The sequence below is a fragment of the Cheilinus undulatus genome, linkage group 1, assembly GCF_018320785.1.
Source record: "Cheilinus undulatus linkage group 1, ASM1832078v1, whole genome shotgun sequence".
Classification (NCBI taxonomy): Eukaryota; Metazoa; Chordata; class Actinopteri; order Labriformes; family Labridae; genus Cheilinus; species Cheilinus undulatus.
The window spans coordinates 53,973,271-53,998,198 of NC_054865.1; the positions used below are offsets into that span (position 1 = coordinate 53,973,271).

At 38.7% G+C, this 24,928-nt stretch overlaps 1 protein-coding gene across 2 annotated transcripts in view; it reads left to right on the forward strand.

The window, feature by feature from the left end:
- Window positions 1–21,646, forward strand: part of csnk1g1 (casein kinase 1, gamma 1) — a 60,880-nt gene extending 39,234 nt beyond the window's left edge. The window contains exons 6-13 of one of the 2 annotated variants that reach the window (XM_041782668.1): window positions 2,031–2,265; window positions 2,373–2,458; window positions 2,660–2,744; window positions 2,880–3,028; window positions 3,112–3,219; window positions 8,307–8,417; window positions 10,333–10,439; window positions 17,546–21,646. In XM_041782668.1, the coding sequence (XP_041638602.1) occupies window positions 2,031–2,265; window positions 2,373–2,458; window positions 2,660–2,744; window positions 2,880–3,028; window positions 3,112–3,219; window positions 8,307–8,417; window positions 10,333–10,439; window positions 17,546–17,600 (936 nt within the window). In that variant the 3' untranslated portion in view covers window positions 17,601–21,646. The remainder of the gene's footprint in view (window positions 1–2,030; window positions 2,266–2,372; window positions 2,459–2,659; window positions 2,745–2,879; window positions 3,029–3,111; window positions 3,220–8,306; window positions 8,418–10,332; window positions 10,440–17,545) is intronic. The other variant, XM_041782678.1, reaches the window with a different exon arrangement.
- Window positions 21,647–24,928: the final 3,282 nt, after the last annotated feature.

Consider the following 24,928-nt stretch of genomic DNA (forward strand, 5'->3'; position numbering starts at 1 on the left):
TGAAGGTGAATATGATGATCATTCTGAGCTTGAAAATATCATAATAAACACTAGTAATCAATACATAAGATCAGCTCTGTGGTTTCTTAAAAATTTTACTCTATGTAAGCACACAACAGTCCAGTGATTTGTTTGTATTAGTGACTGTGTTAACTGGGGACTTTCAGACAAATGTGTTTATGGCCTTTCATTATACTGTCATAATATACTCATCAGATATGTAGGCAATGAAAAGCTTCACAAATACAAATGCAGCTGCAGGCATACTTTACTGAAAGTCTCCAGCTCTGATTTTATTTCCATTATTTTTACAGGTTTAAACTTTGACTTCTGAATTAGAGACTATCTGTCCAAGCTGTTGTGACAGGCATATACTGATGTGGATAATTGTGGACTTAGTTAATCAGTGTGCTTTACCAACCTTTTGACATTATTGTGATGAATGACTGTTGCATTCAGCCATTACGCTGTCCCAGCAGCACACGCTAATACTGCAGCTCACAGCACATTGATTTTTGAGGATGTGCACAGCAGAAACAACATGCAGAGGACGCATGGCCATCATGGGTACACGCTCATAAGTATTTCAGTGGCCAATGGTCTGCCTGACCACCATAGTATTAGGGGTGGGAATTACTAGTGGCCCCATGGTACGATATTATCATGATACTTGGGTCACGATTCGATATTGTGATTTTAAACATTTTGCAATACACTGAGTATTGGGGTACCATATATTGCGATTTAGACCATTTTTTTCAAAACTGTTTAGCTGATTTAGCATTAGCCTTTCCCTTATGCTTGTCGTATTTCCACAGTATCCTCATCCATCCTCATGTGTCATGTCCATCTCATTCGTGCCCTGCTTGCAATCCTAATGTCCTTCCCCTGGTTATTTTTCCATTATTATAGACTTCAGTTCATATTGGCAATTAATTTGAAAAAAATTGATACTTGGTGGATGAGACGATTTGATGTATCACCAGACAAAATATCACGATACTATGCTGTATCGATTTTTTTCTCCCACCCCAACATAGTATGTCTCAAAGAACAAGTGGGAAAACTGCAGAAGCTCCTGAAACACTGTTTTCAAATTAGCAATCTGTCCCTATACACATTTCAACAATCAGTCAGGTTGGCTGGATGCTGTCAAAAGGAGCAAAGCCATTACTGGGTCTCATTAAGTGAGAGCAGCACAGAGGGGGGCCTGACCCAGTCTGTTGGGCGCCTCAGACATCTCAAAATTTCTAACATTTCATTTCATCAGCACAAAAATCTGCCTAGCACTCGTAATGTCGATAGCCTCTGTGGATTTGTGAGGAAACATAGATAACAGCACATCAGAAACATGGTATAACAGAAGAAAGAGCTGGTTAAGCCTCCTAATCAGCAGATTTCTCCTCTGTTTTTATCATGCAGGACTCCCTCTTTAGTTTTTGGCAAAAATGTATGATCCCACATTAAGTGCTGTGAGCTTGTACTCCTACTCAGTCTCCTTTTTTTGGTTTGGTTAAAAAGAAGTGTTTGAGGGGATCATCATCCCTCCAAAACAAATCCATAGAAAGGATTGTATAATTCACACAACCTCTTAAATACTCCCATGTTTCAGCTGGTATTTTTTTCAGTTACAAATCTTTTCTTGAAAGGTTGCCATAATGAACATTATGTTAAAATGTCTCCTTTGTAAACACAGTGTTGCTTTGGTCCTAATCCTTGGTGATTTTGTGGTCCATATGTCCTAACATTAAGGCTCTGAGCTCATTCAGTGGCTTGAATCCTTGCATTTTATCAATACAGGCTTTTGTTAGGGAACAATAGTGGACCACCGTGTTATTAGAGCAGTGTGGTACTAAAAGTGTTAGTGAATCTATGGTCAATCCATAAATATCATAAATGTCTTCTTTATAAAACCTAAGAAGACTTTGCCCTTAAGGAACAGCCCCTAAACTTTAGAATGGGCTGGTCAGAGTAAGTTTTCTGATTCTGTTGATGTGTCTTTCTGAGTCTGCTGTTTTCTTTCTCTCCAGATTTCTCGAATGGAATACGTGCACTCTAAAAACCTCATCTATAGAGATGTAAAACCGGAGAACTTTCTCATCGGGCGGCAAGGGAATAAAAAAGAACACATAATCCACATCATCGACTTTGGCCTGGCTAAAGAGTACATCGACCCCGAAACCAAAAAACACATTCCATATCGGGAGCATAAGAGCTTAACTGGCACCGCGCGGTATATGTCCATCAACACACATTTAGGCAAAGGTAGGACTCATTTTTGCTTGTTACTGATGTGTTCTTTTGTGTTTAAAAATAAAAACGGTTTGACATTTTGTTCTTGATGTGAAATGTATTCAAATCTCTTGACATAGAGCAAAGCCGGCGAGATGACCTGGAGGCTTTAGGCCACATGTTCATGTATTTCCTTCGTGGGAGTTTGCCTTGGCAAGGACTAAAGGTAAGCCAAGCACACAAAGATGTTGAAATGTAGAAAAACGTTAAACAGGAACACATCTGAGAGCGGACAGGGTTTCATACCAGTCTGAAGACTTGAAATCATAATTAAATTAAAGATTAGTCTAATGTTGTTTTAGTCGCAGCCTGGTGAATACACATCAGATGCAGAGCTCATAAATCTGATTGTCTTGATGCCCTGCAGGCCGACACATTGAAAGAACGATATCAGAAGATTGGAGACACAAAACGAAACACTCCCATTGAGGTCCTCTGTGAGAACTTCCCAGGTGAGCCGTTCATCAGACTCATGGATCTGAATGTCAAACATCAACTTATTGTTTAAGGTTATTGATATTTAACCTTTAACTGTAAGAGTTTACAAACATATTTTGATTTTTGCCTAATTTTTTTCCTTTATTCAGAGGAAATGGCAACCTACCTGCGTTATGTGAGACGGTTAGACTTCTTTGAAAAGCCCGACTATGAATACCTGAGGACTCTGTTCACTGAACTGTTTGAACGAAAAGGATACACCTTTGACTACACCTATGACTGGGTTGGCAGGCAGATAGTAAGTAATGCACAAATGCTGCTAACATTATAGAGCATTTAGCACGTTTGCCCAAGCGTTTAACCGGTTATCATTCCCTTTAGCCCACACCAGTGGGGTCTGTCCATATAGACTCTGGAGCATCAGCGGTCACGAGAGAGAGCCATCCTCACAGAGATCGACCTTCACAGCACCAACCAATCAGAAATCAGGTATGATGGGCTTTGTTTTCAGTGATGGGGGAGTGCTTCTGAATTCTCGAGCTTACATTAAGTGAAAAGAAGCAAAACAGTGAACTGCAACCTAAAATGTGTTTTCAAGGTTCTGACAAGTTCCACCACTCAACTTGATAAGAATTTGTCTCAGGATGAGATTAAAATTGACTTGGGAACAAAAGAGAAAGTATTAAACATATTAAGCGATTTGTCAGATGTCAGGATGCCGTTATTATGATTAATCAGGTGTGTTTACATGAACTTGAATATTCCCGTTTCTGTCAGGTTTTTTGATTAGAAAACAAGATACTGTGCTATGTATACAACATATCCTGTTTTCTGACAGCTGTAGACTAGCTGTGCAGGTGCGACTTTGATTCAAGCTTATAATAGTTTTGGATTTTTCATTAGTTTTAATTTCTATTTTGTTTTCACTTTCTGTGTTTGATTTCAGTTTGGTTTTTATTAGTTTTGACTGCTGGTTTGTTAGTTTGGTTTAGGTTTTTTTTTTTTGCAAAAATGCTTCGTTTTAGTTTAGTTTTTATTAGTTTTAGTTTTTTACAGAGAGATGTCGAGGCTGAGCAAGCGTAATAAATTTTTAAAAATATATCAAAGCAGGCTATTCTTCACTTACCATTTTATTTACTTAATCATGATGTTTGAATACAACTTCAGACATAAAACTGCCACTGTGTGAAGTCTAAACCAATCAGATCAGGCAATTTTACACTCCCCAGAACTGAGAGTAGGTGCCAGTCAGTATGGTTTTGTCAAAGACTAAAACTAAGGATATTTTGTCTCCATTTTTATTTTATTTTAGTTAGTTTTTAAAACGCACTCTACAGTTGTAGTTAGTTTTTGTTTTTTTTGTAAAGCTTAGTTTTTATTTAGTTTCAGCTAACTAAAATGATTTTTGAATTTTAGTTATAGTTATTTAGTTAGTTTCAGTTAACTGTAAAAACCTTGCTTTGATTAAACTGTTGATTTGACTTCAGATATATTCTGGATGTATCGGTGGAGAGACAGCTGGTCTGCTCCATCCAGAGAGAGGGACAATCAGGCTGTTGCGTCTGCAGCGAATCAGTCTATGTGTACAGTTTAGTTTTTCTGCCATGAATGAAACATGAGCATAGTTTACTGTGAAGACAGAGAATTACTGCTTACGCTAAGTTACTGAGAGTTCAGAGGGCTGTGAGCTAAAGATCGATGGATGGCACCCGTTGAGCATCCTGCCACCGTCTGTCACCATGTCCCAGGCCTTAAATGTAGAGATGATAACTCTTCCTGTGTACTTTTCAAAGTAAAAGCTCAAACTTTTCAATGCCCACTTTTAGCTACCCACGTTTTCACATAATGCTTTTATTCTAAATTTGTTTCCAGGGTAGTTATTTAGTGATCTAAGTCAGTTTCTAAAAGCTAGTTCCTGTTTAAGGTTAATAACCTCTGAGCAGGCATGGCAAATAGCCTGAAAAATGAAGAGAAATATATCTATTTTGTGTATGTGTATTAATTAGGACCTTTTTTCTTGTAAAAACCACAAAATTCACTGATGAAGTATCACAGATGTCTGCACAGATGTGATGCAGTGATCAGAAACCAAGATCATAGTATATCTCATGTATACGGGGATATAAATAACCAGATTTCTCTGCACACATGTAAACACAGTATCCTGAATATGATCAAAAACGGGTTAAGACTCATAACTGGGATACGAAAGTTCATGTAAACACACTCAATGATGAAGATGAAATAAATTATGCTTTTTTTCTCATTGTACTCTGCAGCTGTGTTAGGAAGCCTTATTTATACATCTGTGTCAAATCTTCACCATGCAATATACTGTAGGCCTGTGTAGCCGTATTAAAATGTGGAAAAGGGAACTGATATGAGATTTTGCCTCCTCCAAAGATATAACTCTTAAGTGGAAACTATGCAAAGCAAAACTCTTTTGATTGGTCTGTTGGGTAGTACTTGGTGACTGCCGGTCTCTCAGTAATATCTACAGATATCTTGTGTGTACTCTAGGGTGAGATTAGTGGCTGCAGACGACTTCCAATTTGTCCAATTTACCTGTTGACAGCTGAAAATATTTTGGACACATTTCCTTATCCATGTCTGTCTGTGGCTGGACAAGTGCAAAAAAAAAACAAAAAAAAACCTTAGTGCCGTACTTTCCATTTCCTCTGACTTCTACTCTTATTTTTATTTTCAAAATCAACTGCCTCTCAGTTTTTATTTGCTTCAGTGTAATAGCTTGATTTCAGTTAGGATGTATACAAACTTGCAGAGAATGGGATGGGATTTGAAAATTAGATATTTATTCATATATACTGTGCCTATAAAAAGTATTCACCCCCTTTGATGTTTTACCCTTTTATTGATTTTATAAATCAAGCATTGTCAATATAAATTGTTTTTCTACAAATACAAAAAACATCTCTTTAATGTCAAAGTGAAAACAGATCTCTACGAAGTAATGCCAGTTAAATAAAATATATAGTATGATTAAGTGATTTCATAAATATTCACCCCCTTCAAAGTGACCGACCTTATTCAACAGAGGTCCAGCCAACTGGTGCTAGTAGTCTTCCAATTAGTGAAATGGGGATCACCTGAGTGCAGTGAATGTGTCTCAGTGATCGTAGTATACAGACACCTGTGTCTGGAAGGCCCAGTCACTGGTTAATCAGTAGTCCTTGCTACCGTTACACCATGAAAACAAAAGAACACTCCAAGCAACTCAGAAAGTTTTGTTGAAAAGTATAAGTCAGTGAATGGATACAAAAACTTTTATAAGTCTCTGAACATCCCCCAGAGTTCAGTTAAATCCAGCATCAAGAAATGGAAGGACTATGGCACATGTGTAAATCTGCCTGGATCAGGCTGTCCTCACAAACTGAGTGAGTGTGCAAGAAGGAGACTAGTGAGAGAGGCCAACAAGACACCTATGACTACTCTGAAGGAGTTCCAAGCTTCAGCAGCTGAGATGGGAGAGACCCTGCAGACAGGGTCTGCCGGGTTCTTCACAAGTCAAAGCTTTATGGGAGAGTGGCAAAGAGAAAGCCACTGTTGAAGAAAACTCTTATTTAATCTGGACAAGAGACAATCTTATTCAGTCTGCAAGAGAACTACGGCTTGGGAGAATATTTATTTTCCAGCAATACAATGACCTGAAGCATGCAGAGAAGGCTACACAGAAATGGTTTAAAGACAACAAGGGGAAAGCCAGCCAGCCCCACCTTCAAGCCCACCACGCTAATGTCAAAGCGCTTCGCGGGGTTTACCGGGGGGGGGGGGCTTATCCCTTCTGCTACTGATAAATTTTCACACCACGGGGAGACGGGGAGATACGCTTTATTCTCCAGCTGTCTGTAACTCTGTTTCAGCGGTGTCAGCATTCACTGTGTGACTTACATATTTATGACACAAGACCAAAACTTGAGATTTTTGTACGATACTTGTGCATGGCTTCTCACACTGACAAGTAAGATCAGGAAGGACCAGGTGCAGATCCAGGAATATAACTTTTTCTGCACCTACTAATAGCAAAAGTTTGACCCTTTCCTCTTCTTGTAGACAAATTCTAGACTTTTAAAAAAATAAAATGCTGGAGATGTCCGAAACATTACGACCATGACAGAGTCAGTCTTTAATTTGTTAACTGGTGCTAGTAAAGCATTCTGTTCTCACCGCCCAATCCAAAAATATGATTGTGTTCATTTTCTGCTCTTTAGAGACCCACAAATCAATAATGAGACTGTTCTCTAACTTGTATGCAGGAAAATCCTCTCCTTTTGATGATAGCATGTATAATGGTTTGTTTACTGATCACGGAGAGAGAGGGAGAGAGAGAAGGATAAGAGCAGCTTGCATTGCTGTCGGTCTACAGTTTGATTTTTGCTTTAAAACAATGTAAAGTCATTCAGATCAGACAATGTAGAGAGATCGAGGAGGGCTCAAAACACTGCATGTAATGGAAATGTAATGGAAAAGCCCCTAAACAGAATTTGCAGCTTGACTTGAGAAGGTCTGTTCTCGCTCAATCCCTGTGCAACCTGACAGAGCTTGAGCTTATTAGCCAAGAGGAAAGGAGTAAAATTGCAGAGTCTAGATGATGGAGCCTGGTTGAGACATATCTATACAGACTCAGAGCTGTGATAGCAGCCAAAGGTGACTCTTCTAAATACTGACTTGGAGAGGGTGAATATGTTTTTGTCATAGAAGCCAAATTATATTGACCATGATTGATTGATAAAGTCAATAAAAGGATAAAACATCCAAGGGGTCTAACACTTTTCATAGATACTGTAACAGCCACAGACCTGCACTCCTGACTTATGTTTGACAGAGTATTGCAGACGTGGATACACCAGTAGTGCTCTGACAGAATAAGACACTGTAACATGGGCCAACAGCTCGTACATGGATTTGACACAGACGTATAAACCAGGTTTAAGATGGAATTATTTGGTTTGCTTGTTTGAACATGCGAGTTTTTGTGGTTCAGTCTTAAAAAGTTTCAGATTTTTGCAGTTTAAACTTTTGTATATGAGGTTTGTCCATCATGTGTCTCGGTTGATTCTGGGTTTTTATGACTTATTGAGCTCTGTTTTGATTACTTCAGCTACACACTGTGACAAAGATGATTACGTTTATTTACAGCTACAAAGGTAGCTTAGTTTGTTATGTGTTTTTTTTTTTTTTTTCCAATAAAGTTTGGGTTAAGAAATATAAGATAAGATATACTTCATTGTCCCTGAAGGTAAATTTGCCTTCAGTGAAACTGAGGCCGAAGTTTGAGATGTAAGAGCTTACTTCCATTTGGCTTCAGACTCTTTAATTTCTGGTTTAGTTCTCTGGCTGAAGCCTTGCTTTGATTTTGATTTACTATTTTATTTTGTTGCATTTTTTTCTTCTCATTTCTCATGCTGCTTTGCATGTTACCTGGCCTCGCACACACCCAATTACCCATCTTTCCTAACGGAATTATTCCATCACTCCCTCACCCCCCACCCCTCCTACCCATCACACCCTGAATCCACTCCCATCACCGATGCCCCCCTCCCCGACTACCTGAGCAGACAGCCGTGTCAGATCGACGAGGAGCATGGGAGGTGCAGCCCACACGCCAAGCAAACTCGTCCTATCTGACCTCCCACCTGGCAGCGGACAGGCACGGGGGCTCAGTGCAGGTATACACCCCTCACCTGATCAACCAGCAGTCCTCACCTGATCTCTGTGGAGTCAGATCTGTCTCATAGGATCAAATCCAGCATTAGGAGACACATTTGCAGGAGTAAAGCTTAACACTTATCAAATGCATCATACATCTAAACCAGTTTTAACCAATATTAAAAACTGATGAATCTGCATTTCTCAACCACCCTTTGCTATGTTTTTGTTTTCTGTTTTTTTTACTTTAGACTAGTTTTCAACACTGCCAGACTTCTGATCAGCTCATACATGAACAATAAAAATACACTGCCACTGTTGATCATAACACCTTCTTTTGTTATTCATCTCCAGTAAGCTCAGGGTTTTACCAGGCTTTGTGTATGAGACAGATCTACACCCATACACCTTCCTGAACCCTTTACTCCTGCCTGGGAAATGTTGTTTTTTTCTGCACCACCATATGCATGACATCTGGTTCCATCCATCCCAGATGGTGAAAATGTGATTTGAGCTCTTTAAACAGCAGCTCAGGTTGTGGCATTTTGATCTCAGGTCCTACAAGCCGTCATGGTGCTGGGACAATCCTTAAAAGATCAAGAAGCCTCTTGCATGACGGGCTGACCTGGCTTAGCCTGCTAAGTGCATGCTCTTAAGTCATAAAGGGTCATTGTGCTTAAAGGGACATCCTGGTTTAATTTTAAATACTTGTAATAAGCCGATATTGACCCTGTTGATAACAATTTTAAAGTTGTGTGCAGTGTACAACAGAGAAATTCATGTTTCTTTCATATGGACTTTGTCCTTGTGTTTCTTTTTTTTTCCAGTGTGTCTCTCCATTGTTGATCTGACTCTTGAGTGCAGGATTATTTCTGTAAAAGCTGAAAATCTATTCATGACAATGCTTTCATGATTGTTGGAGGTAGCCGAGCTGATGCTAGTAAGCCAAACTGTTGCTCTGTTAGCTTAAAAAACACAACTATGTGGATTTGACTGTGATTTTTTTTTTTAATATATGGAAAGCGTTAAAAAAATGACAAAAAAAATTCTTTGTGGTCTTTACTTTGGAGCAGTGGCAGCACACAGACTAAGATTAATGTGTTTCAGTAGTTAGCCTTCATTACCGTTGTCTTTCCTAGTGGCCACTAGGGCTGGGCAGTTAATCAAAAGTTAGATTTAATTGCAAAATGGGTTGTTGCAATTTTTTAATTGCAAAAGGTGCAGTATTTCTTTATCCTAAAGTTTGTGCCAAAATACCAGTTTACACGTTTTTTGCAGCAGAAATGTTATGCATTACAAATCATGCAATCATTCAAGTGCTGTTTTTAGCCAAGTCTAAAAACACTGCACTAGAATATGCACATTTTGACCAGGACTGAAGCACCTGGGAATTTTGGTGAGTTTTAGGGCATGTTAAGACTTCCAAATTAGTAATTTATTTGCTATAATAATTATAAAAAGAAGAATAATTTCTTCAGTTTTTAGGGTCCTCGTTCTGTGGTCACTGCTTGGGCCCTGATAAAGTAAGCAACACCAAATACACTGCCACTGGCACCAAAGAAACAAAGCAGATTTTCTATTAGTTCTTAGGAACACATTTGATTCCAATATGGAGTCCAAACCCACACAGTATGGTGTTCATCGGGACTCTTTGTTAATGGCTTTGCTGAAACCCTGGTTGGTTGATTGTAATCACACAGGATAGTCTTCTGGTTGAAGCTCCACTACCTCCAACATGATGTTGTGTATTTTTGGTGTCATTGTGTTGTTGTTCTTTGCCTCTGTCAGATGTGTTTCCACTGTGGAGACAAAAAAAGCATTTCTGCATCAGTTTTCTGTTCTCAGTTTTCTGCATCAGCTGTCCATCACAGAAGGACCTGTTTGTCACACCGAATCTGCCATCTTTGTATAAAGTAACACCCGTCTGTGCCACAGGTGGTCAGCTCGACCAACGGGGAGCTGAACGCAGACGATCCGCTGGCAGCTCATTCCAACGCTCCGATTACAGCTCAGGCAGAGGTGGAAGTGGTCGACGAGGCCAAGTATGTGTCACACACCCGCCACACAGCTCCTCCATGTCCATCTGTCGTTTCCTCTCTGTACCTCTCCCTCACTCTGTCCCTCCTTCTCTTTGCCACTATTTGCTATGCTGTGTAATTGTGGCAGCCCCCACCCCCAGCTGTCATCCTGCTCCTGCCCCTCTTCTGTCTGCTTATGTTGGTTTTTGATCTCTCCTGCTGCCTGTCTCTTTGCTGTCCCCTCATCAGATTTTAAGAAAGATAAGGAACAAAATGTCTATGCAATCAGCTTCTCAGTTGGAGCCAGTGCAGCTTCCTGTACCTGCGGTGTGAGCAGTCAACCTCTGATGATGTCAGTTCACTTCCCAGAAGTCTGATCGTTTTAAGAAATGCTCCTCAATAAACGGATCATCATGTATTTAACAGTACCAGTAATGTTGTGTAGTAGCAGCAAGATGAAATCATAACATATTCCTCACATTTATGAAGGTGAGCCATGTGATAACATTCCTCTCCCTCTGAGAATATCACATCTTCCAACAAACTCATCACAACCAGAGGTGGAAAAAATGCGCGACTAAAATGTACTAAGGTAGAAGTTTAAGTACTTGTCTGTAAATTTACTCCCGTAAAAGTAATAAGTATTTAATTTGAGTTTACTCTGAGTACTGAGTAGATGCTGAGGAGCTGTCAGTAAAATCTGATATTTCCTTACTGGCAAGAACAACAAGAGAATAAATCTCCATCCAGGCTGTTCAGGTTAAGTCATACCTCTATGATAAAGTAAAATTTACAGCAAAATAGACACTGTCAGTTAAACTCATAAAACAGCCTTTCCCACACCCAAGTGTCCCACAGCCCAATTGGAAACCTGAAAATCTTGTTGGGCCCACTCCCCAATAAACACAACATGAGACTCAAAGTGTTCACCTACATTTTTTAAATTCTAAAACAGAGAATTGCAATATTTACTTTCAGACTCTCACGTTACTAAAGCATTTGCAGAGTCACGCACTGCAGTTAGTGAGTAACCATCATTTACTTGCTTATCAGGCATTTCTCAAGTCACCTGTATTTTCTTTAATCCTTTTGAACATGTCTTGTGATTTTGTCAACTGTTTCCTGGTAATTTTGCTGTCTCCCAAGGCAAAGATATAGTCTGTACCAGAGTGTCACCAGGTATTCAAACACCACTTAAATTGTGACACCAGCTCTGAACATCAGGCAAAAATAAATGATAACATGATGAACAAACGCATCCTAACCAATGTTAATTTTGACAGCTAAAACCATCACAAAAAAATGTTCGTCAACAGCCTTTTTTCCATGACGAAAACTAGACTAAGACTAACCAAAGATAGATCTGTGATGACTAAAATTGACAACAAGTAGGTTAAGTTTTTGCCAAGATGACTAAAACCAGATTACAATGTTATTTATTTTTTTCTGACATTAAACATCCATGATATTTCTCCACTGTAGGTAAATCTGTCAGAGAACGATGCATCTGTAGCTATTCTGTCTCTCAGCTGTAGAAAGCCAGGACCCCAGGTTTTGCAGGGTGTATAGAACTCACTGCCATGACTCAGTACCAGATTTATGCAAGAAAATAAATCCTTCAGCTAAAAGTAAAGACTAAAATGTGAGGACTTTTTATGGACGCAAACTTGACCAAAACTAAAAAGGGTAGAAATGACGTCAGTGTGACTTAAACAAAAGATATTTAGTCGAAAAACTAAAAATAGCTGTCAAAATTAACACTGATCTTAGCACATATAAATACATATAAACACTGTCCAAATATATGATGGGGAACTCTGCCCAAACACACCCCCAGATTTGAAATGGTAGTGGGCAGAGCTTTGTTAAAGGGATACTTCAACATTTTGGCAAATTTGTCCATTGCCATAATCCCTATAGTCTTAGTAACAGGTTCGTTACCTTCAGTTGTCGGTGCAAGCTGTTTTTAGATCGGCTGCTGCCGAGTTTGGACCTGCTGTGCCAACTCAATGTAAGCAGACGGTATTCCGGCTTTCCCTCATTAAACTCATCAAATACACAATCCAACAACTCCAAAACGCTCTCGTGGACAACTTGTGACCTGTACATTCACCACGCTATGAAATAATCATGTAACATTACGAGACGGAGATGTTTTTAAGCTAAATGCAAAGCCGGAACTACACTCCAGGCATGGTTGCTGCACTGTGTCACTCCGCCCAGTGGTTTACTCAAGAAATAGTTCAGAGTATGTGCTTAATGCGTCGTAATGTTACATGATTATACGTTATTATTTCATATTGGGTGAATGTGCAGGTCACAACTTGTCCACAAGAGTGTTTTGGAGTTGTTGGATTGTGTATTTGATGAGTTTGATGAGGGCAAGCCGGAATACCCTCTGCTTACATTGAGTTGGCACAGCAGGTCCGAACTTGGCAGCGGCCGATCTAAAAACAGCTTGCACTGACAACTGAAGGTAACAAACCTATTACTAAGACTATAGGGATTATGGCAATGGATGAATTTGCCAAAATGTTGAAGTATCCCTTTAAGTTGACTTAATACAGAGTTGATTTCAATATAAGCTTTAAAAAGGTATAAGTATCCAAAAAAACTATCTAATTACAACAATTATAGTAAATGTGATAAGTTAGTTTCAACCACTGATCACAACTGATTTTTAACAGTCATTAGTGCTGCTTTTTTGCACCAAGACCTGAACTGATGCCACACTGCAGGGTTGACATGGTGCTGTGTTCTGAACATCACAAAGTTCAGGTGACAGACATAGCAAAGCTGAGAGAAACTCATATACAAGAATGCAACTCTGGCGGAATCAAGGTCCCCTCTGTTACAGGTGTACTATTTCTAACCAAAACAAACATTATCTCAAGACACATAAACCAGAAGAGCAGGTCTTGATTTTTTTATATAGTATTCACAAAAACCCAATGTTAATCCTCCATGAGCTGGGCACTAAGGGTCATTTCTTTGTAATAAGGAAGAACTGCTTTTTAACAGGCAGGAACATAACTGTTAAGTGGTATCTACAGAGGTCAGCACACCGGTAGAAGAATGGTTATGTCTGCACGCCTCATGGACAGAGGATGTTGTCCTCGAGACAGGTAGCCTGGGTTCAAATCTGGTTTGAGACTCCTTTCCTATATCCCCCTAACCCTATATACTTGTCTCAAACAGAAGTTTCTCCTCCTTTTAAATCTGTCGTTTTATTTTAACAGAGGACACGAGTTGTTTTGATTTGACTTTTTGCCGCAAGGCGAGAGCTCAGTAGTGCAGTTTGCCTCTCTGTGGAGCTGCTGAAAAAATGTGTTCTAGTCAGGATTTGAAGCACACCTGCTGTCAAGTGTTCATTTGTTAACAAAAACTAAGATGAAATATGTTTAACAACCTTTTTTCATGAGGGACAGGACAGGCTAAAAATAGATTACTGATGATGAGTGAAAAGTGAGTTGAGTTTTTGCTACAAAGACTAGCTTTGACAGTGCCCATACATCTTGCAGCAATGCCTGTAGATATCATCAGTCATGTCTTCTGTTATAGACTAACCACTGTACTTGACTTTATTACAGACCTCAGGATGGCTGTGAAACGCCTTAAAAACAAGTCAATTAAGCGCCTGATGCTCTCTGGTGCATCTGATCTAAGCAGGCATTGTATTTGAAATCATGGGGGACCAGCAAGACACCATCAGATGATTCACGCGTTCGTTATCAATCATCCACCCAAGTATTACAGGCACTCAGATGCCTGGACAGATCATCAATAAACAAATTAAAGAGCTAGGGACTAAATTCTCCCTTGTCTAATTCAATTAGTTCCACCACTGTTTCTGTCTGTCTGAAACAGGTTTTAAACACTTTTATAATCTTTTCAGTATCTTTATCATCATTTGAGCATTCTCAGAGTTTTTAATACCAACCGCAGAATTGTACAATCTTTTTCCGATCAGAGATCATGAGAGCTGTAGTTATAAAAGATCCTCCCTTCCTCTTGTCCCTTCATGATTATCCCTACGGTCCGTTCACTTGAAAATTCGCTGGATTCTGTGTCTGGCCAGATGGCAGACCCTCCACCTGTTGTCTCGGTTTGCACAGTTGTTTGATATGATGATGGTTGTGTTTTCTGCCAGCCTCTTTGATAGCTCACCAGACAGGATGATGTTTGGTTTATTAATGTGTAGTCATTAACACAAATCACACATCTGACACATTTGATTCATGTTTGATCATTAGTGAATTAACACATGTATACCTGACTTATTTATCTTTTAATGTACGTTCATGGACCATTTTTATTTCTGACAACACTCATCAATGAAACCAACTAATGTTAAGTATATTACAAATCAAAGTAGCTTATTTTCTCTATCATTAATAAAATAATGCAAATTAATAAGTTTCTACATCCTCCTGCTGATTTACAGCCAGATTAACTAATGCAACAACTGTTAAAGGGGTTTACTGAAAAAAAATCACATAAAAATTTAAGATATAGCAGGACTTTCTCTTGATTAGTAAAAACTAAGCAAAATTTCTGCAGATGTAACTGAGGAATCTCTCGCTCCAATTTAAGCTGTTTGGAGGTTTTTATTTATCTATCATGCATGTTAAAAATAAGGATCATTTTTATTTAAATCACATGATTGCAGACAATATTTTGAATAACCAAAAGCCAATCATTAATAACTAGTTGCTGTAAGAGCAATAAGACATGTAGGTGTATCTATAAAAAATAGAATATGAAAGGTTCCTTTTTTCCAGTGATTTAATTCAAGAAGTGAACATTCCATATATTACATATATACATTTTATTAAGATTTTTTTTCTGAACACATAAGAACAGTAATTATGCTGTATGTGATAATATGATGTTACTGTGAGAATATCAGCCCCCAGCAATCCTTGGACTTACCATGGGAGTAAACTAAAAAAAAAAAAAAAAACTTAAACAGGATGCATAGATATAATTTTAGGGCTTGTCAGTTAATCTCAATTTTAATTAAATTGCAATGTGTCTTATTGCAATTTTCAAATCGCAGTGGATGCAATGTTTATTTTTACTCAAGATCTTTTTATTTAAATTTTTCATAATCTAACAAAAGTGCAGTGCTGTATGATCTGGAGTTGTGTTCAACATCTTTAAATAAACAAAGTGTTAAGTTAAGAGTAGCCTGTTTGAATATGTTTTTAAAATATGATGATCACTTAGCCCTGACATGTATCAGAAAAAAGAAACATTAATACTTATAAAAACCAGTAGTAAAACCTAATCAAAACTAAAGTGAAATCGAACACTGAGTGTGAAATAGAAATAGAAATAAAAACGTACTGATATACATGCACACACACATATATAGAATAAAAGGAATAAAGGCTTTCCACATAAGTAATGGATATAATGTGTATATAAAGATATAAATAAATATATACCTATGTACTAGAGAGATTAATGATTGTTGATTGGGGCTTAATTTAAGTTCTCTCCAAGAAAACAAAGATGGTGATGAAGGAAACTCAGTGAACTAAGTATACAAAAAGTGCCTGATCTGGAGTTATTAAAATAGATGAGAGCACAGTAAATAATGTTTACTTAACAGAAATAAAGAGCTAGGAAAATATATCTTGAGAGAAAAGGTCTTGAAAGGATGTAACGCTGTTTCTCTTCTAAGGAAAATGAAGAATCCAAGACAGAGGGGGGAATAGATGGTTACAACTAACTGGACCTATTGACAAAGCAGAACCGAATGAAATTATGTCATATTTTTTAGGGGGTTAGCACAACAGGATTTCTTGTGTATTTGTATAAAGAGATTGGATATGAGGAGCACAGCACGACAGGAAGACATGCTTGGATGCAAAATTTTGCCTCAACCAAAGATCAAGTGTTGGCAGTCGAATGAAACCATTGTAGAAGCTTCTGGATGTTAGCTGCCTGGTAATAGTATGGAAAGTTTGGCAGGTAGAGACCTGCCCTAAATTTACGTGAAGTGAGCCAACATTTGTCAACATGAAGTAAGGCATTCTGCACCTGGCATAAAGTGATGATGGAAAATGAAACAAACACACCAGCAAAGATCCACCCTGATTTCTGGTCTTAGGCTGAAGATAAAGTCTTTGCAAAGTAGTTTTGTGACTTTTTCTCCTTATCCTCTAAAGCATCTCCTCTTTGCCTCCACCTGTGTCCCGTTGGTGTATTTGTGTGCATGTTTATGTGGCATGTGCCTGGTCCCATCATCTTGGTCTTGCTGTATTAATCTCTCTTACTTTTCTCTTTACACTCTTCCCTCTCTCTTCTTCTGTAGCTGCGTGAAAATGCTCAACCTGTGGTGAGTCCCTCTCTGCTCGTCCACATCAGACTCATGGGACAGGGAGTGGACCGGCCTAGGCTAGGCGTGGTGGAGATTTTATGAACAGATTTTTACCTAGACTCTTAACTGGTGTGATGATACTAAATACACCCAAGAACACTGTCTACTATGAGCCTATGATGCTTTTTTTCCACCGCAGCCCAATATTAAGCGACTGAGTAAAAGTATTCAGTTGACTGGCTAAAGTCAAACTTTATCACACCAAAGCAAAAGAGTACCCAAGAAGTACTTTAGAATAAGTAAACTAAACAGTATTTTTGTATCCCAGTGTAATATTTCTCAAGTTTAAAAGCAGCATATTGGCTTCACTTTCTTAAAACTCTTGTTGCATGGTGCACTATTTCTTTACTAGTAGTGAATTAATCTGAGAGCACCCAGTCACTGTCCTATGTCTGGATTCACAGCTTTTTTCTTGTCTTTGTATGTTTTTATTGACCACTCAGGCTCACCATGTCTTGTGCTCTGTGTGCACCGCTCCATTTTTAAATAGAAGAAACTCTGCTTTAAAAGTCACTGCAGCTGTTTGTAGTTTAGTCTTCTCTCTGATTTAACTGATAATCATTTTCCTAGCTGCAGCTTTTCCTGTTATGATCCCAAGACAAGCATCGGTCCAGATTCAGGAGACCCAGATGAATCTTTTGTGATATTTAACACACTAATTTTAACCGGTCTGCTTGTGTTTTTGCTTCATTGAAACCCTTTCTCACCTACATTTGGGTTTAATGTCCGTCTCTGTCCGCAGGTGCTGCTGCTTCTTCAAACGGAAACGGAAGAAGAACACACCGAGGCACAAATGATCGTCCAACCACTGGCCTGAAACCTTCCAAGTGTCCGGCTCAGTTGATTGTGATTTCAGAAATCAGTAAGGTCCCATTCAGAATAAAGGAGGGAGACACGACTGAGAGATCTTGATTGAATTGTTCTCTGGAGGGACCACTAAAAAAATGGTTTGTTGAGATGTACAAGTGGCTTGTGTCTTTTGATGGTAGTCCTTTTTTTTTTTTTTTTTTTTTTTTTAATTCTTGATTTTAAATTTTTCCCTCCTTCAAGATGTTTTGCAGGCCAGCCGTTCAAACTGGGATTCTTTTTGTTGGAATATTGCAGAGGATAATCTTATTCTTTTCCTCCTTGAGACATCCTGCATTTGTATTTCTCCGTTTTTGACGTCTTCTTTTTGCTCCTGTTTGTTTTCTGTGGTATTACAAGGAAGAGACAATCCTCCTGTGGGATCTTCAGCTTCTTACATGCTATGATTTTTACGTGCAACTTACAGAATCGTTTTTTCATTTCCATTTTGTTAAGTCCCAGTTCGCACCAGTTCGCAACTCGTTTTCTAACTCGTTTTGACTCCAAACCCTTTTGCTCGTTTTTCCTGACGTGGGACCGAATGTAAACCTGATCACACGAGGAGCCAAGAGAATAACAACCTCACATCACACAGAGAAACAGAGAGCATCAGTGTGACACTTTGGCCCCTGCACTTTTATCCTCGGTAGAGGTGAACCAACCCTGGCACTGGGACCCGGGCCAGAGAGAACAGGAGACCAGAGAGGCCTCCTGCACTGTGTTGTCTGAGGAGGATTTCTGCACACGCTGCTTGGTTAAAGCACTCCCCTTAACCACGCTGCTGTTCAAACACACTACAGTCTCATTTCTGCTCCTGTCTGCTTTGTGATGATGAGCCCTTACCTGACTCTGAAAGACGGGGCTGAAAAAAAATGCTATTTATGCTATTTATCTCTAAGTTGCCACCAGTTTTCTTACTAATTCTTGAACATACACACTGAATGTATGGACAGAAAAGTAAATGACTTTGGCATTTATGTAATCTGTCTTGCGCATGGGAAGGAAATTGCATTTAAAGGAGTTAAGATCAATGTTTAACATGGAGAGAAAGACCAGAAGTAGAGGATGGTGGTCTTAAATTTACGTGATGGTCAATAATAGACTCTACACCAGTGCACACTGGGGGATCATGCTTTGGAGTGACAAGAGAAACTGGCGTGATATGCTTTGGAGATTAAATCACAGCCTCTCGACGCTACAATCCAATGCCTTAACCCCAACAGACCGACCAGTCCACCACCACATCACATCACCACGTGAAGAAGCTGGCCTCCAACAGTGCAACTTTCCTGGTCACCTGTATAATAAAGCCAAAAGTTGCAGACTGTTTCCAGCTTGTAATAGAGCAGTTAATGACTTCCCTTGTAACACTGAAGATGTTTTCCCAAAAGAGAGAGAGAGATGCCAAATGAAAGGTTGGGTGTTATAATAAGTAACGGTGTTAGGAATTCCCTACCCCTGCGTGTCCAGTCTGGAGACCCCTGTGCTGCAAAGAGATGTTTCATGTTTGGACGACTCTGCTCTTAACATGTCCATACCATTTGTTTTAATTTGTATTATTTAGTGTCATGGAGGACTGCCTTGAAAACAATATCCTCAACATGTCACCTTGCCTATCCTCCTAACAGAGAGTGAATACATAGGTGTTTTATTTTTTTATTTTATATCTTGCTAATGTGAATTTTTTTGTTAATGCAATTTTATTTTTTCCATTCCAAATAGCCATGGTTTTATGGGGAAAGAGAGGGTAACAAAAAAGCTTGAGACCATGACTGCACTACATTTGTTGACCCCGGCTTTCCCTGAAGAGACCCTGCCTTCTTAATACTGTACTTTAATTGTGCTTATTACTTTAATTGTAGCCACCTCCTGTGCTAGGCTTTCCCTATAGGGTGCAGGGAATACACTTTAAATCCATCTTTGTCCCAGCCTACTCCTTTTTATTTGTGCCATGACTCCTCCCCTCTACATCCCTGCACATACACGCATGAACACACTCACACACGCAAGTCCGACACGAATCAACTCTCAGTGGAGCGTGTGATTTCTGGATTTGCTTCATCATCTTTTGAAAATGTTGTAGATGTTGCAAACTCTCTTGATGAATCAGTATGTAAGCCTGCTTGTTGCGTGTATTTACACTGTATAGCTTTTGGTTCATTCTTACCCCTGACATGTCAGTAACTCCGGGGTCTAAGTTATTGTGTTATTGAAAGTACTTGAATATGAAAATCTACGGGACCTTTTCTGTTTATTTTAGCTTTATTTTTTTGGTCATTATCATAGTGATTCCACACATAGGATTCAAAGGGGATGGTGGGGAAACCAGGCTATTTGAATGACAGGTATTCATTAGGTTGAGACGTCTTAGTGCCTCTTGAGTATGCTGGAAAGGTGGCGTCTGTCAGACTCACATGTGGAGTCAGGTGCTGTCTGCTGTAAATGACCAGACTGAGGTTGTTAATTTTTTCACCAAGAGAAAGAGCAGTTAGCAGTTATTTTGTATTCCTAACATCACACCTGTGACATCTGCTTCTCCCCACAAAGCCTCAGCAGCACCCAGACTGTTAAATTCCAGCTACCTGAGAAAAGTCTAAAGTATTCTGCATAGTGAGATGGATATCCAGACTATTTAGCCTTCAGAGTTTTCCCCTGAATTCCCTGAGTGCCATTCCTGAGACTACTACTAGCCCATGCCTTTTACCTGTGCCAGGAAAATAATGAAGTTGAATGTTTTTCGACCCTCACATTCCACCTTGTGTCCTTGACGTGTCCACTGTCATTTTTAAGAACCGCAGAGAGCTACATGGCTCGATTCAGTACCAAGAAGTGTTTTCAGAGAGGTTTAAGAGAAAGACAGGTGTTCAGTGAGTTGTCTCTGTCGGTTTCTTACCTTTTTTATGTTGTAAATTAAATAGAAAACAACACGGTTTATTATTTCCGAGTTGTCATCTTTGCAACATCTGCTTCAAACTCGCCTTGCTCTTTAGCTCATGGCTGAACCAGTCGATCTAGATATATTACTCTGATGTATTTACTTTGTATTCTCTGGGCCTCAAACAGAGCTGTAGAGGAACACTGTATGGTTCCTGTCTGCATGGCTTATCTGGAGACGACAGCAAACGATCTCTCCAGTGAACTCTCTCGCCTGTAGGGCTCAAACGTGTGTTGGGTTAGTGAGACATTACGGCTTCTAGTCCTCATGTAAAATAAACTTTTTCATGTCTACTCACAGCGTGTACCATTTCAGTTTCCATTTCTCCTGATATACTTCACATGAGTCAGAGTTGTGTTTCTGGCTTTGGTTGCGTGTTGCTCACATCGCTGTGTAAATCAAAGCAAAGGGCGGTTTGAGCGTGAATGAATGGCTCCGGTCTCTTTGGGTTCTCTGGCACTTTTTCCTTGTTGCTGTACTGTAGAATCGTCTTGGACTTACTGTATATTTTCTTTGAGGGAGAGGTTTAGGGTGACATTTACTGCAATATTGTGATGATTATTTGACAATTGTAAATTGTACAGAGTTCACAATAATACTCTTTGTTCTTTCTGTTGGGATTCAGTATAAAAGATGTATTCTTTGATTTTTTTTTTCCCCCCTCCCTCTCAGACTGTGGAAATTGTACAGCTCCAAGAGTTTATCCTCCCCTCAGCGTTGTTTTTTTTCCAGAGCTATGATTAAGAGAAATCTTAAAACTGTAAATAAATATTATTGTGTTGAAATATGAATGTCACTTCAAAAATGTATTTGAATGAGTTAGTCAAGGGCTTCAAGAATGAAGGACCCACATTTCTTCTTTTTATGGTTTCATATTTTTAATTTGCAGAAAGCTAAAGGTCCTTTTTATCTGAGATGCCTATGTTTTTTTCCTCCTTGGATTCGTATAATATAATATTTCACACATGAACCTTATAAAATCACTTTTTATTCCCTCCACACCTAAAGGGAAACTCCAGTTTGCACCCTTTTTTATGTAAAATAAAAGATCTCTCCACCTTGTGGGACTGTCTGCTGTGAGATTATTTTGTACTTAATGTTTTGGATATGGTGATGCTTTTATGAGAGGACAGAGAACATTTACACCCTTAGGTTATGAAAACCAGAGTCATCTTCCTGCACTGCTCAGTGCCTGTTAACTCCCATTCATTGAGTCTTAATGCCAGATTCACACAGCCTCTGTCTTTCCTTAGTTTTGTGAATAATTTTCTATATTTCAGCTTAGAAGACCTGACAGCTAACAATGCATATCAGAGCAAAAACCAAGCCATAAGGTCAAACAAACTGTCTGCAGAGTTCAGAGACAGGATTGTTGCAAGGCACGGATCTGGGTGAGGTTACACAAACATTTCTGCTGCGATGAAGGTTCCCAAGAGCACAGTGGCCTAAAGATTCTCAAACAAAAGGAGTTTAGTACAACCAGGACTCTTCCAAGAGCTGGTCACCCAGCAAAACTGAGCAATCAGGGGAGACGGGTAACAGGTGACTGAGCTCCAGCTATCCTGTGTGGAGATGGGACAAAGTTCCAGAAGGACAACCATCACTGCAGCCCTCCACTAATCTGGGCTTTATGGCAGATGGAGATGGAAAGACTCTCCTCTGTGCAAAACACATAAAAGCCCACTTGGAGTTTGCAAAAGAACTCCACAAGAAAGCCAAGTGGTCTTACATGCATGTTCTTGGTCACCTCTCTTACTAAGGCTAAAGTATAATAGTTGAGGTATAAAGCAGTGGTTCTGAACTGGTGGGTTGAGACCCAAAAGTGGGTCACAGATGTGTGCCAAATTGTCTTTGATACTTTATGAAACATGCGTGTTTTGTCCTGTTTCACTGTTTTGTCACATCCTTTGTACTTTCTTTGGCCCAGGCTATTCTACTTTTGATCAAATACATCTGATGGGTCAAAAAAAATCTCCAAAATTTGGGTTGCAATTCTCCTTGAGGAGTTGATGGTGGGTCACGTGACTTAAACAGTTGAAAACAATTGGTCTAAAGCAGAGGTGGAAAAAGTTCCAGGTTATTGTACTTTAGTAAAAGTAAAGTTACTCTGGATAAAATCTACTCAAGTAGAAGTAAAAAATAAGTCATTTAAAATTTACTTAAAGTATTAAGTTGCTACTTTTGATACCTGAGGGGGTTATTCAGTAAAATATATTTTCTTCATGTTAAATAACTGCAAGAGAATATAAATGTATAACCAGATTTTATAAGGTGGGACTTTATCTAAAGTCATATGCAAGAGCTGTTTAAGGATGAAATGTGGAATCATTCTCTCGCTATTGACTTGCATGTGTTGTGGAAGATAGAATCTCCTCGTTTTGGCTTTTAGTGTTAATTTTTTTACTTAAAACTTGATGCTTTTTAAAATGTAGTGAGGTACAATACTTCCCTCAAAATGTACTTAAGTAAAAGTGAAAGTAGTAACTTTGAAAAGCACTCAATAAAGTACAAATACACAAAAAATCTCCCCAATTAAAAAACTTGAGTAAATGTAATAAGTTACTTTCCTACCCTGGTCTGAAGTATTGTGGTTGAAGGCTGTTTGATAAATGGAAATGATTCAGCTCTACTGGCATGCACTTGGTCTGCTTCATGAACAGGAAAGTTAACCTTTTCTGTTATTTTGAGGCAAGTTAGAGTCAGGGCCTCAAATCCAGATTTAACTGTAGCTAAACCTGAACTGAGAGGCAACTGAGTTTATGTTTTGTACTTCTGTTTGCTTCTGCACCAACAAAGCAGTTGGAAACCCTTGTGTTTTTAATGTGCTTTATAAAGGTATCCTATTAAGTGAGTCATCACAATCTTAAAGGTTGTACAGGATAGTGTGAGTGTTAATTTGCTGTCATTTATAATGCTTTTTCCAAATGTCCCATGCTTAAAGAAGGTAGGATATTTTTAGAACTTCTAAGGCATGTACAGGGCAGGATCAGCAAGAGAAGAGATGGACCATTTTCTCTACGGAAGCAACATGAACTATACGTTTCTCACTTTAATTCTAACTATAGTCAACGCTCTTTGTTGGTGAACGTGCAGGTCTGCTTGGCTGTGCTAAAAAGCAGAAAGCATTGATTTAGTTCATGCTCTATACTGACACAATGTCACTGTTACATAACTGTTGTGGAGAGTTGGGGTGGAGAGTAACTAATTACATTTACTCAGACTATGTAATTGAGTATATTTTAGGGGAACCATTGTACTTACATTTTAAAAATCATCAAGTACTGAGTAAAAAGTAAGTAATAAAAGCCAAAACAAGAAGGTTTAAATTTCTGCAGATAAGACACTGGCAAGTAGTTTGACTTTCACAACACATTACAGTCAGGAGCACATAGAGAACGATCCCACATTTCATCTTAAAACGGCTGTTGCATTTTACTTTAGGTTAAGCCACAAGTTATAATAACCACCCTAGTAGGGTCATATTTTACTGGGACAGCAAATTCACCTGAAATTGCTCAATAAACCACCTGCATTTTTCTGGTGGCAGGTGCCAATTTCCCACTTTGTTGTAGAGCACTGAATAAAATGTGACCCCATTTTATGGAGCGTGTACTCCTTAAAATGAGTTCTAATAATACAAGTTTGTCAGGAGGTTGGCCATGAAAACCCTAACAAAGTACTTGAAATAAATTGTTGCAGAAGTTGACAGATAAAACATCAGTCCTATAAACGCACATTCAAGTTAAAAAGAAAAAAAAAAATACGGTGCCCTGGAAGGCACATGGGGGAAAAATTTTAATTAATGATGGATTTTTTTTTTTTTTTTTTTTTTTTTTTTTTAACAGTTTGAAAGATCTTGCAAAACTTTAAAAAAAATCCCCATTATCATGTCCAAAAACATTCCATTGTCATTTTTTCCTCCATGTCCCTTCAGGGGCTTTGTAAAAAAAAAAAAGAAAAAAAAAAGTGAGAATTAAAAAAAAAATAAGGTGAGGTATTTCTACTAATGCTGCTAAAACTCAACAGATTTATTCACACTTTTTTACTGATATTTACGAAAGCTATAAATACTGGAACAAAGGCTATAGCAATAATACACTTTTTGAGCTAATCTTTGCCAATTTAGTTGTCATAACAATATCAATCACCCCTTTTGATTTATATTTATTTTTCTAATGTTTGTTCTTTCAGAGAAAAATATGGTAGCTTATTAGTCCCATTGTTCTGTTGAATCATTTTGGGATATTTCTTTCAAACTTTCTTTTCCTTCTTTGACTGATTATGTCCACAATGGCAAGAAAATGTAGTCACTGTGTAAAAGGCAGGTGCAGATCCACCCTCCAG